This window comes from Suncus etruscus, chromosome 1 (genome assembly GCF_024139225.1).
Source record: "Suncus etruscus isolate mSunEtr1 chromosome 1, mSunEtr1.pri.cur, whole genome shotgun sequence".
NCBI classification, from domain to species: domain Eukaryota; kingdom Metazoa; phylum Chordata; class Mammalia; order Eulipotyphla; family Soricidae; genus Suncus; species Suncus etruscus.
In genome coordinates this window covers 120,014,182-120,026,812 of record NC_064848.1, presented here as the reverse complement: position 1 = coordinate 120,026,812, position 12,631 = coordinate 120,014,182, and the positions used below count along the sequence as shown (strand labels likewise).

The following is a 12,631-nucleotide window of genomic DNA, read 5'->3' as shown; positions in this document are numbered from 1 at the left end:
TATGATCCACCAAGCACCCTAAAGAGTAATTTCTGAGAACAGAGCTAGGAGAACAGAGCATTGCCAGGTATGGCCTAAAAACAAAATAAAAAAAAAAGAAAAGAAAAACTTGCCAAATATACACCTTCCAAGATGGCTTCAACGAGTCCATTGTTGAATTAATAGCCTGCTGTGTCTTTACTGTGACAGTGTCCACTAGACAAATTAGTTTCTAAACCATGATTTTGCAAAGTTGAAACTTAAGAATCACGGTCACGGGGCCGGAGAGATAGCATGGAGGTAAGGCGTTTGCCTTTCATGCAGGAGGTCATCGGTTCGAATCCCGGTGCCCCATATGGTCCCCTGTGCCTGCCAGGAGCAATTTCTGAGCCTGGAGCCAGGAATAACCCCTGAGCACTGCCAGGTGTGACCCAAAAACAAAAACAAAAACAAAAAAAAAAAAAAAAGAATCACGGTCACTAGGGTTTAACCTATAGCAACCCACAGTTCCCATTTGTTGTAAAGTCTATGCCATCTGTGGTGCTGTGCTCCTAACAACTTCTATTTCATTGTTGCTTAATTAGAATTTAGTTTTGCTCAAATAAACTTGGAAATTTTATGCCTTGATTTTATCTTTTAATGGCACAACATTCCACATCATCTCAAAAATTCACTTACATAGCAGCCTCTTTTTGTATCTAATCAGTGAGGCTTTTTCTATACTGGATTGGTACATTGGTTTTTGTTGGTGGTACTGTTACTTCCCTAATTGGAATTTTACTTAAGAGGTTTAGAAGTTGAGTTATGCAGAAGGGTTGCTAAGATTGGGGTGGGTGAGGGAAGAGGGACTGTTTCTAGACTTAGTTTTGCCATTTGAGTCATTTGAGTCCTATTGCCCTTTGAGTCTTGTTTTACAAACAACAAGAATATCTTGTTGTGGAATAACAATAAGAATATTGTTCTTAAAAGATATTGAATAAGAATACCTTGTGTGGAATTTGGAAAGATATTTATATTGATTCCATCATATTGGTTGTTAACATTTTAGAAATACTTCAAAAATTTCTTATAGATTTGCCAATGTGAAGAAATATCTTTAAAGCACAAAGTTATTTTCTTTGCTGTCTTAACCTTATAAGCCATGTCTGGTATATCTACCCATATATTTAATGGATAGATACTATCTTTGGGAATGGCTTAAGAGTTTGATATTTTCAAAGCTAAATTCTAAAATCAGGTATTTTGATACTCTCAAACTGGCTATGGCATTTCTTATAATTGGAGTAATTTTGCATAAAAAGAGGAGAATTTTATACCAGTTTGTGTCCTTTTACCTTGTTAAATAATTTAATGCTGAGCATAAAGAATATTAAGAGTACATGGCTCATGTCTTAAATATGCCATGTGCTCTGTCAAGACCCTTGCATATGAGCTCAACTGAATTTCCTTAGAATAAAATGTTGACCTTACATTCAATTTCTTTTAGAGATACCAGTAGTAACTAAAATAGCATTTTCTTTTACTTCTGAATCTAAAAATATGCTTTGTGGCCCTTGAAGAAGACTTGAATTTTTGCCCTTTTATTATCTTATGAATTTGAGGTTTTACCTACATCAAGCAATCCAAAAAGAGTAAAGAAAAATACATCAAGATGGTTTTCTTTTCTTCCTATATGACATTTCCAAACATTACATTTGTAGAAACTAGAATCAGGAAAAATAATTTGAAGCACAAAAATTCTTTTTAAAATTTTTTGGAAGTATGGGGAACAAAATTGTAATCAGACCCATACACATTGATATAGTACTTTCTGCATATTCAGAAATTATCAGCTTTATGAGGCTATCAGTGCTCATTTTGAAAAGAATACTGATTTGTATTTATTTTTCAATTATACTTTTTGCTCAAGTGAGCATTTCATTAATAGCAGTATATGTACAGTTAATATTTTGTACTTGATTAGCAAAAGAAATGTTATTTCTAAATCAGAGTGTGCCTCTTTATGCTCACATTTCTTCTGAGAAATAACTCCAGGAATTAGAAGCTCTAATTTACAAAAGAGCATAATAGTCAGGATTTATAATTTATAATATAACAATGTAATCAGGATTTTGATTACCTGATTCACTCTTTAAATTTCATTTTTAAGCATTCCCTTATGCATGGTCAAGTGTAGGTGTCCATAGAAAAAAGCACTTATTTATGAATTATGGTCAACATGCATCATCTTAGATTGAAATATCTTATGTTCCTGACTAATAGAAAACTTAATTCATGCTCTACTCAAGCTATAAATCTCTATTAAAGTCATGATAACACTTTTGCAACAGAGTATTGTGAAAGTATGTAGGCCCAAAGTTCACAAGGAAATGCCTTTGTGTTCTTTAAAATAACTTTATTTCCAAACTGAGTTCTTTCAAGTTTTTGTAAATATTTATTTCCTTTATTTTCTTAACATTTTTTAAATGTTAAATGTTTAGCATTTTTAAAGCTCATTATTATTCAGTTCTAATTTATTTGGGAATCTATTGATTATAGGTAATTGCTAAGTGATACTATCTTTTTTATCTTTAAAGGGGTTTCTAGCTACATTTGGATATAAGTTCTCTGGAAAATATCCCAGAAGTGAGAGATAGGGTAAAGACTTATAAGGTCCTATGAGCACAATAGTTTGAAAATGCTGTTCTCACGGAGACTCATTTTCAACTATCCTGCTTTTTTTCCCTTGGTTTTTGGGCTACACCTAGTGGCTCGTGAGACCATATGGGATGCCAGGATTCGAACCACTGTCTGATCTGGGTCGGTTGCATACAAGGCAAATACTGTACTTTCTGGCCCTTCAAGAAACTTTTTAAACACTTTCTTTCCTTTTGGAAGATAATCAAATAAATACTCTAACTCTTTGAAATCTCCTCTCTTTGTCATCTGAAGACTCTTAATTTCCTAGTTGTTGTTTTGTTATTGTTGTGGTGGTAGTTAATGTTTTTAAGAAAGAACTAGTGACTGAAGCTGGAATTAATTCTATGTAACAGACAGATGCATGCTATCTTGGGTTTTGTGATTATTCAAGCACTGTTCCTTCTAGGATCTTATCATAGGAGAAACTCCATGCCAGTTATATATGAAAGGAAACAAAATGTTCTATGTGAATTATCACAAGTAAATGCTCTAATATCTATCCCAGGAGAAGTGGTTTTTGAAGCAGGAATAGGCTCTAATCAAATGTCAACAATATTTTTTATAACATTCATGTTCCTTGATAAACTCAGTTTAAAGAACATATTGTTACTTGTTTATAAGTGAAATAAGTAAGCCCTTGGACAAGATTACACTTAAATACTTTACTTAGAGAATAAAGAATATTTTGGTTGGAATATTGTTATAAGAAATATATAGCAATATTATTATAGGAAAGTCAACGTTACATTTCAGAGATTTGACTGACAAGAACTTATAGTAAACAGTCTCTGGGTAGTTTATTTTATATTATGCATATCATAAAATATTGGTATTCATCACTATTAAATAGTCCAGTCAAATATCAGTGAGTTTTATGAAGAATTGTGAAAATAACAACTTGTTTTTAAAATAACTGAATGAATTCCTGTGGTGAAAGCATAACTTCAAATATAATGAACAGGAGAATAAATCATAGCACCAATTTCAGGTATGCCATGGGTCAGTGCATACCTGCCAGGACTTCAGTGATGGATGGTTCTTTTCTGTTACTGTTACTAAGAAAGTTGGTAATACAGAGATAGTCTTATTATGACTTCCTTATATCCAGCGATGAATTGGTTAGTTATTTTCATTTGAAAAGTCTGTCTGATTTCTCTCATGCTTTATGATTTCCCTCCTTCAATTCCAACAATCTGTTTAAGCAATGGTACTATAATTGTGTTCAAAGGCTACAGAGTGATTTTTAAATAGAACAAAAATCCTGTTGATAGCTTGAGAAAATCTTTCTAAATTATGTTGCTGAGTTTCAAAAGCATAGAGGAAGTTTTCATATCTGTGCTTATGCATCTTTCAGTAAGAAAATACTTGTTACTAGAGGTAGTGGTTTCTTGTCCTCAGATTTGTGTTGATAAATGATTTGGGAAGACTTACTGGTACTTTGAAGAAACATGAAGGGAAAGAACAGAGTTACTTGTACCATACATTCGTATAACTATTATTTTTCACTACTGTGGAAATATAATGTATTTTTATGCAAGTGAAAGCTATTAGTTTTTTCCTTTACACCAAATAGAGCCACTTATTTTTTCAAGAGTATGTTGAAGTATGATACTTGAACTTAATATATATATATATATATATATTATATATATATATGACTGTCTTGTGTATACAACCTTGTGAGATTTGATTGCTTAAAACACCCATGAATTCATTTCAAGTTATTATTACTTGTGGGATGATTTGATTTACATTATACCTATTCATGATGAGCTTTAGGGTAAATTCTACTTCAATAAGTTTCCAGTCTATTTGCCCACTATACCATTTATGGATTAAGTTATATTTTAGCAGTGAACATTTGAAGATTCAGATACTCTAAAAAAATAGCATAAGAAAAGCAAATTCTTGTTTTGGGGTATTACATTAAAAAAAACTAAGATAAGGAGAGAAAAAAAGAAGAAGAAAGCTAGAGAGTGAGTAAAGGAAGAGAGAAAGAAAGAATAAGAAAGAAAGAAGAAAGAAAGAAAGAAAGAGAAGAAGAAAAGAAAGAAAAGAGAAGAAAGAAAAGAAAGAAAGAAAGAAAGAAAGAAAGAAAGAAAGAGAAAGAAAGAAAGAAAGAAAGAAGAAAGAAAAGAAAGAAAGAAAGAAGAGAAAGAAAGAAAGAGAAAGAAAGAAAAGAAAGAGAAAGAAAGAAAGAAAGAGAAAGGAAGAAAAAGAAAGAAAGAAAAAAGAAAAGAAAGAAGAAAGAGAAAAAGAAAGAGAAAGGAAGGAAGGAGAAGGAAAAAAGGAAGAGAAGGAAGGAAGAAAAGAAATGGAAGGAAGGAAGGGAGGGATGGAGGGAGGGAGGAAGAAACGAAGGAAGGAAGGAAGGATGGAGGAAGGAAGGAAGGAAGGAAGGACAGAGGAAGGAAGGGAGGAAGGAAGGAAGGAAGGAAGGAAGGAAGGAAGGAAACATTTCTTTGAAATGGAAAGTAGTGACTTGTTTTCTCTAAAGGTCAATGTATTCCCGTGTAACAGTACTTCTTTATAACAGCTACCTCTGTTGGTAGAGGGTGGGCAATATGCTCACTTTAGTTTCTTATTTGCATTTTTGTTTTGAGATTGCACAGCCTATAGAATCAATCTATGAAAAAGAATTCTAAATTTTAGGGGCAAGAAAGGATTCTTTCAAAACACGGTTACAAATTTATACTTGTGTTATTTTAGAAGTCTGGTATTTATCTCATATATGGATTAGGTTAAGCCTGGGTGGCAAGCACCTGCTTTAAGAATTTCTTTGGAGATAAATTCTCTATAGCTAATTTAGGAATGTGTTTCAAAGGATCACTTTAGGCTAAGAGAAGTAAATGGTTTTAGATTATGTTATAACAGCTTTAAAAGATAGGATTTAAAGTGTTGGATTTGTGTTAGGAAAAGAAGTTTTCCCTTAACATAGCTCATAATTCAGATTCTGGAATCTTTTAAATTTGATCAGGGGTGTTACCTGAACTTGCCATTTTATTTATTTTTTTTTTCTTTTTTTTCTGTGTGTCCAAAGCGGTGCCTGTGTGTGTGTGTGTGTGTGTGTGTGCACGTACTGCCAACAGCTGTGGGGCCCATTTTACAGATGGACAACTGAGGCACAAAGATGGTGGTAGGGGGTAGGGTGTGGAGGGGCTGGTCTGGATCCAGTGCCTGGTGAGCGGGAGTGTCCCTGGTCAGGCCTAGTTCTAGGTCGAGACCTCGCTGTAGTAATACTTGTGGGCGGCCGGGGTGGTCCTCCAACCAGCCGCCCGGAACTCGATGATCTCCAGCAGCAGCAGCTGGGCCAGTGAGCTGAGGCCTGTGGGCAGCAAGAAGCCATCCCGGAGGAGGACAAAGAGCTCGTCCATGCGCTGTGCATTCACTTTCTCTAGCTGCTCACCGACCCGGTGCAACTGCAGCACTAAGCAGTCCACCTCCTCCTCCACATTCAGGCTGTCAGGCTGGGCCAGCCGGAAGAGGCAGTCGTAAACAGGGTTCACCAGAGCCATCATGGGCATATTGTTGACCCTCAGGTAGTCGAAGATGTTACAGATGAAGGTGACGTAGCAGACCCAAGCCTGTGGCGAGCGGGTGCGGAGCTGCTCCCGGGCCTGGAACTCGCACTGCAGCCGGTTGAGGAGGCCACGCCGGAAGAGGCTCTGGCTTGACTGCTTGCTCTCGGCCTGGATGATGGCATGGCACAGGCGTCCTGCTTCCTTGCAAAACACACAGTCGCGCAGGGACTGGTCCACCACTACATTGGCCACTTTTTCCAAGTCCACGGCACCCGGGTCTTTGAGGGCCGTCTTCAGCAGCTGCTGGGTCTCAGCGTCGAAAGACTGGATCTTGTACTCCTCGCGCCCAGGCTCCCCCATAGCCCGCACAAACGTGCTGGGGTGCGCCTAACCACCGCGCCTGTAGCCCCGGCGCCGCGCCCGCGAGCCCGGAGGCCGCCCGGTGGCCATGGTGCGCGCGCCCCGCACCCACGAGGACCTGCCGGGCAGCCGCCGCCGCCGCCGCTTAGATCCAACTTGCCATTTTAATGTACCTTCCCAAAAATTAATTTATGAACTAAAGTAATTTTTTAGTAATTCCTGTTGCAGGAATTTTTCACATTGTAAAGGATTGTTTAACATTAATTTCATATAAACAAACTATCCTTGAAACTTAAAAGATTGTGTTTTATATTTAAATTTTATTCACCTACATCCAAATGAAGGAGTTTAGATTGAAGTTTTTTTCAGATTGGCATTATAAATCAAAGATTGCATGAAAAAGTAAATATTTTTCCTGTTTTACATTGATTATAATGCATGTTGTTCATTAGTAAATCAGAATATATCTTAATGATTTTGCTGATACCATGTAGGTTTTCTTGAAATGTACATTGCTTCAGTGAATATAATGTATGGAATTATATTTAAAATGTGTTGGAAGAATTAAAAATACATAGTTGAAAATGTAAGGTTTCTTTACTAATTCCATTCATCCATTGTATGGAGAAACATATACCACTAATGTATCTATTAGTCTTTCTATTTTAGATATTAATAAAACTATTTAGGTGTTAGGTTATTTTTACACATTGTTCTTTGATTTGGCTTTAATTTTTCTTCTTGGTGAAATTTTATTTATTGACCACCTCAAAAAAAAATCTTTTCCTTTGAGTAATTAATCCCATTTTGTTTTTCTCATGTAACATCCAAAAATTTAAATACCATAAATGACTTTTTGTTTAATTCTATCCCTCCCCACTGTAATGTTAGCTTTATTAAATGTTTCTATGCCGGAGAGATAGAACAGATGTTAGGTCGCATATTTTGTGTGCCACTTTCTTGATTGGAATCTAGCACTATGTAATTAGTATAAAACCTAAACATCACCAGGTCTAGCTACAGAGGCCCTTGAACACAACTGGAGTGTCCTTGAATACAAAGGCCTCTAAGCAATAGGTATGTTGACCCAAGTAACTCCTGGCACTGCAAGGTACTAGCACCACTGCATCATCAGGCCCTCACAATGATCCAACTGTCTGATTGGCTGAGAATCACCAATAGTGGCACTTGAATGCCCTGATGATTGAGATGTGCAACCTTTTTTTTTTAAGCATTAAATAAAATATTAATGAAGCTTCTTGTGTTATGCAGAGCCGTGTTCCTTTCCTACTAGAATAATGCATGGTTTGGTAATTCAGTATGTACTGAATGAATAAATATTTGTTGCTTTTGACTGTGAACTTCCATAATATCATTATAAAAATGTTTTGCTATACAAAAAGTTAATTGGCAATCCTTGTTTTACTGATAAATATTGAGTTCATAACAGCAATTTTTGTGAGTAGAATATTGAACACAACATGAAATTCATGAACTGGGATATAAATGTGTGAGTGTGTATGTATTATGTGTTCATTTTGGGAGAGTATAGTCTAACAAACTTATTTGAACACAGAATTTTAAATACAGGTAGCATAAAATACCTTTGATCTAGTTTCCACTGTCATAATATTTTGAATAAATTTGTTCTAAGGGCACTAATGAAGATAGTTTATTTGGATGTCTTTAATGCTTAAGGTAGTTGATATTTATAACTATTCACAATATAGTGGTATTGTGGAGTGAGTATTTCAGAGAAGCAAAATTTTATTTTTACATTTGTTAATATATGGAGTAAGTTCTAAGTTTATAAATGAAAAATGCCATATTAACCATAAAATGGAGTAAGAAAAGACATTAATTGAATGAAATCATTTAGTAAAGTCTTCTAGCAAATTGGCTTGGAAAGGTTACTGGAAGGAAGTCAGACATTGTTGTCAACTGATAGTGATCAAATAGAAAATAATAGTTGCATCAAAAATCTGAAAGATTTGCAACTTCAGGTCTGTACTGGAATCTTGTTTAAGTAATTTGTGACAGAAAATAATATTTTCAGAAGACAATGGTTTCCCTACGTATTGTAGGGCATAAAACACCCTTTTTTAAAAAAAATCACATCAGGGGCCAGAGCGATAGCTCAGTGGGACAGTGTTTGCCTTGTACGTGGCTGACCCAGAATGAACCTCGGTTCGATCCCCAGCATCCCATATGGTCCCCCAAGCCAGGAGTGATTTCTGAGCACATAGCCAGGAGTAACCCCTGAGCATCACTGGATGTGGCCCATAATAAAAAAATTAAAAAATTACACCAACCCTATTGAAGAAAAAAATGGATTAAAACCAAATTGTATCTGCTTTAGTTAAAACTGGAAAAATACTGTTGATACAAGTTTCAGCAGAAACACCCAAGAAGTTTATATAGCAACTATGGACCTATTAAAATTTTACTTAGACATATAAGCTTTGAATACTAGATTCTGCAATAAATAGTATAATCAGAAGGAAATGTAAGTATGAACCTGCTTTGAAATGTAGAGTTGAATTTTGCAAATGAATATTTAGAAGTTCATTATTATCTAAAAGAATTATTGTTCCTCATATTTGAAAATAACTAATCTATACCTTGGCATTTTAATCAGAGCATGAAAACACATTTATTGTAAGCTCATTTTAAATTATTATTTCCGTGACATCCCAATTAAAGTATATGGATTAAAAAATTCCCACTAAAGTAAAATACAAAATGTTTGTCATACACAAAAATTACTTTTATTTATGTTTACTATTTACTTGCTTTTTTGGCAATGCTTATTTGAGTTTACAGTGATCAGAAGTGGCCTTACTATGAGTATATAAAGAACAAACCAATAAGTTTTATGTCTATGGCAAAAAGATTTAGGAGGCTAAAAATGTCCTTTTTCTCTGTGTCTTATTAGTTAAATGTCAACAAATTTAATTGAAATTTTCACCCGATGTAATGCTGGCTTTATAATATAGTTCCAATTTACATACACTACAAATTTGAAATTTTGGACTTATATTAAAAAACTTCCTTTGTTTTTTTTTTGTTTGTTTGTTTTTAAGAACTAGAAAGAAATGGAGAGATGTGAGAAAAGAGGAAGGACACAGAAGAATGTAACTGACTTTTACCCTTTTTATACTTTCTATTGTGAGAATCTAAATATTGCCTTCATAAACATTATTAAATTACATTGCAATTTAACTATTTCTTCTTGTATTTAAAGGATACTATTTTCTAGGATTTACATACAACATAATTGTTTTGTTGATATTTTGCATTTTAATATAAGATTGGATAAATGAATAATATATTAGAATGTTATTAAACAAAAATGTCTACGTGTTGAATGATGTGTTTTTTTTTAATCTGGAGCAAAACACAAATTTCTCCCATTTAAATTTATTGCTTTTAATTGTTGCTTAAGAAAATGTGGAAAACAATGTAGTTACATATTTTATTTTATCTTTGTTGGGGGGTGAAGGGCCACACTAGTGATGCTCAGAGATTATTCTTAGCTATACATTCAGGGATCACTCCTGGCAGGTTTGGAAGCCTCCAGAGTACCAGGCATCAAACCCAGGTCAGCCTCTTGCAAGGGTTAATACCCTGCCTGCAGTAATATCCTTCTGTCCCATTGTTTTCTTTCTTTAGCATTATTAAAAGGAGTCATTCAAGGTTCATACACCATTTAGTCAGGAACTGACCCTAACATCTACATATGTGGCATTTTCACACTATGAGATCTTATTTTTTTTATCTTATTGTTATCCATATTATTAATCCCTACAATCTTTTAGTAGTCAGACTTCCTACGCTTTGCTTCAAAACAGTGATCTGTTTCGCTCAAACGCACCCTATCACAAAGCTACAGAACTTAAAGTTGGTGGGTACACAGCTTTTTTTTTCTTTTGTTTTTTAAGTGGACCAATTTCTTAGGAAGCTTTCTCAAAATCAATAGCTTCTGAAAATACTTCTCTTTCAAAGAGGGATATTCAGGCACTTTCAAAAAGAGTTGCCCCAGGGCTGGAGAGAGAGTCTTGCTTGCTGCTGACCTAGGTTTGATCCCTGTCATCCATTCAGGTCTCCAGAATCCTTCAGGAGTTATCCTGAGCTCAGATCTAGAAGCAACCTGGATGTGACCCAAAAGCCAATCAAACCAAACCAAGTAAACAAACAAACGAATTAATATAAAGCATTGGGCTTCCCAGATTAGATCAGTATTTGTAAAGTTTGAAATTTATCAAACCTGCCATTGAACAAGAACAATTGCTTAAGCTTTTTACTGTTCTATTTTCAGGATTGTAAATGTTCTATATATTTGTTTCTATTCCTCTAAACTCCATATAGGAACTGGGTAATGAATGAACATTCTTCTTCTAATTTTATTCAAATTCTTTTAGTGTAAACATGTTAATAACATTAAATATTCTTTATTGTATCTTTGTGAACAAACTAAATTGTGTTTCTGTTTGATTTAAAAAGAAAATTAATAATCTCCTATTTGCACTTTATTTCTCTTTGGGGCCCAGAAAACAAACTTTTTCTTGCAGGGTTGGAGCAATAAGAAAATGGGTAGACATTTGCCTTTGTACGCAGCAATCTGGCTTTGATCCCTACATCCCAAATGGTCCCCTGAGCCTGCCATGAGTGATTTTTGAGCACAGAGCTAGGACTGACCCATGATCTCCTCTGGGAGTGGCCTCAAACAAAAACAACAATAACAAAAAACCTTTCCCTTACTGATGTGTTAAATGTCTACCATCATGGATTTGATACTTAGATTAATAGCAGTAATTTCACCAAAAGAGTTGTTAATAATAAACCCGAGATTACTATGAAAGCCAACAGCTCTATCACATATAAGTTGCCTTTTCTCTTGTACATTTCTTTATAAGAAGGTAATTTATATCTTTTAAAAAAGAGCTTTAAAAACTATTTTCAAAAGATTTTTATAAATTAGGAGCATATAAAAATTTAAATATCTCAATGACAGAAGTAAGCCCATTTATAAAGCCTTAAGAAAAGTAGAGATTTGTACTCTTGGGATGAAAAGACAGTAAAAATATAAAGCATGTTGTATTTGTATCTTTGAAGGAACTTTGGGTATTTTTTCTTGTTTCTTTCTCTTCAGCAAGCTAAATAACATGTGGCAGTTGCCACAGCAACCCATTTTTGTGATTTGTAGAATAAAGGAGCTAAGCAAATGTAAATTGTCAGTCAGTAAGTTTCTGTTGTCATGGAGGAAGACAGTAACATGTGCGATATTATTTGGTCAATTTATATATTGTGTTTTGTTCTCATCTCCGAAGGATTGTTATTCTACTCTTGAGCTGCAAAGTTTTTGAATTTCATACAAGCTCTCATTTAGAATAACTAGTTGCTTGACATTTCTATTGTTATATTTTTTAGTATATTGATACACAGATTATTCAAATTTGTTTTTAAGAGCATTTTCAAAGGTTTGAATTATTTTATTTGGAAATATATGGTTTGCATTTAGAGAGATGGTTATATTGTTGCCAGGGATTATTCCTAAACAGAGATAGGAATAGTTTCTGAACACCAGCAAATTTGCCCACATGGGAGATATAATATAGCAAGTAAGTGTTTGCTATGAATGTTTCTTACCCAGGTTTAATGTCAAACATCCATATAGTCTCCTGAGCACTCTTAGGAGTGATTTCTGAGCACAGAGCCAGGAATAAGCCCTAGGCATTGCCTGTTGTGGCCCCAAAACTATTTAACTGAAGTTAATGTGTTAGTTTTCAAATCTTTAATGCAGTAAAAGTTTATAAGTTATGGAATGTAATATGATTATTTGTAGTGAAATAGAGAAATTCTGGAGAAAATTATGGGGATTTCCATATGGTAATGGGAGGAGAGGAGAGTGGGAACAATGACTAAAGGGGTCTTTTTAGGGTTGGGATAGTAGTGGAACTTTGGTGTTAGGCATTTATATGAGCCCTAAATGTTTAAATTTAATGATATATACCAATAATATGTTAAAAAAATTTCTTAGCATGAAACCTTCATAATAGTACACCAAAACTATAGTATTTACATCAAATTAA

General features: G+C 34.5%; 3 protein-coding genes across 3 annotated transcripts in view; 1 reads left to right on the top strand and 2 right to left on the bottom strand.

Moving 5' to 3' along the window:
* Positions 1 to 12,631, top strand: part of IMMP2L (inner mitochondrial membrane peptidase subunit 2) — a 950,803-nt gene that overhangs the window by 430,772 nt on the left and 507,400 nt on the right. The window lies entirely within an intron of this gene.
* Positions 1 to 12,631, bottom strand: part of LRRN3 (leucine rich repeat neuronal 3) — a 33,743-nt gene that overhangs the window by 7,481 nt on the left and 13,631 nt on the right. The gene's annotated exons all lie outside the window — the stretch shown is intronic.
* On the bottom strand, positions 5,779 to 6,675 carry LOC126022687 (MIF4G domain-containing protein). The gene has a single exon (XM_049783662.1). It carries the CDS (start codon positions 6,537 to 6,539, stop codon positions 5,871 to 5,873), a length of 669 nt encoding a protein of 222 aa, XP_049639619.1. The 5' UTR covers positions 6,540 to 6,675; the 3' UTR covers positions 5,779 to 5,870.

Coding starts and splice junctions, on each gene's coding strand:
- LOC126022687 (XM_049783662.1), bottom strand. CDS start 6,539: ATGGGGGAGCCTGGGCGCGAGGAGTACAAGATCCAGTCTTTCGACGCT.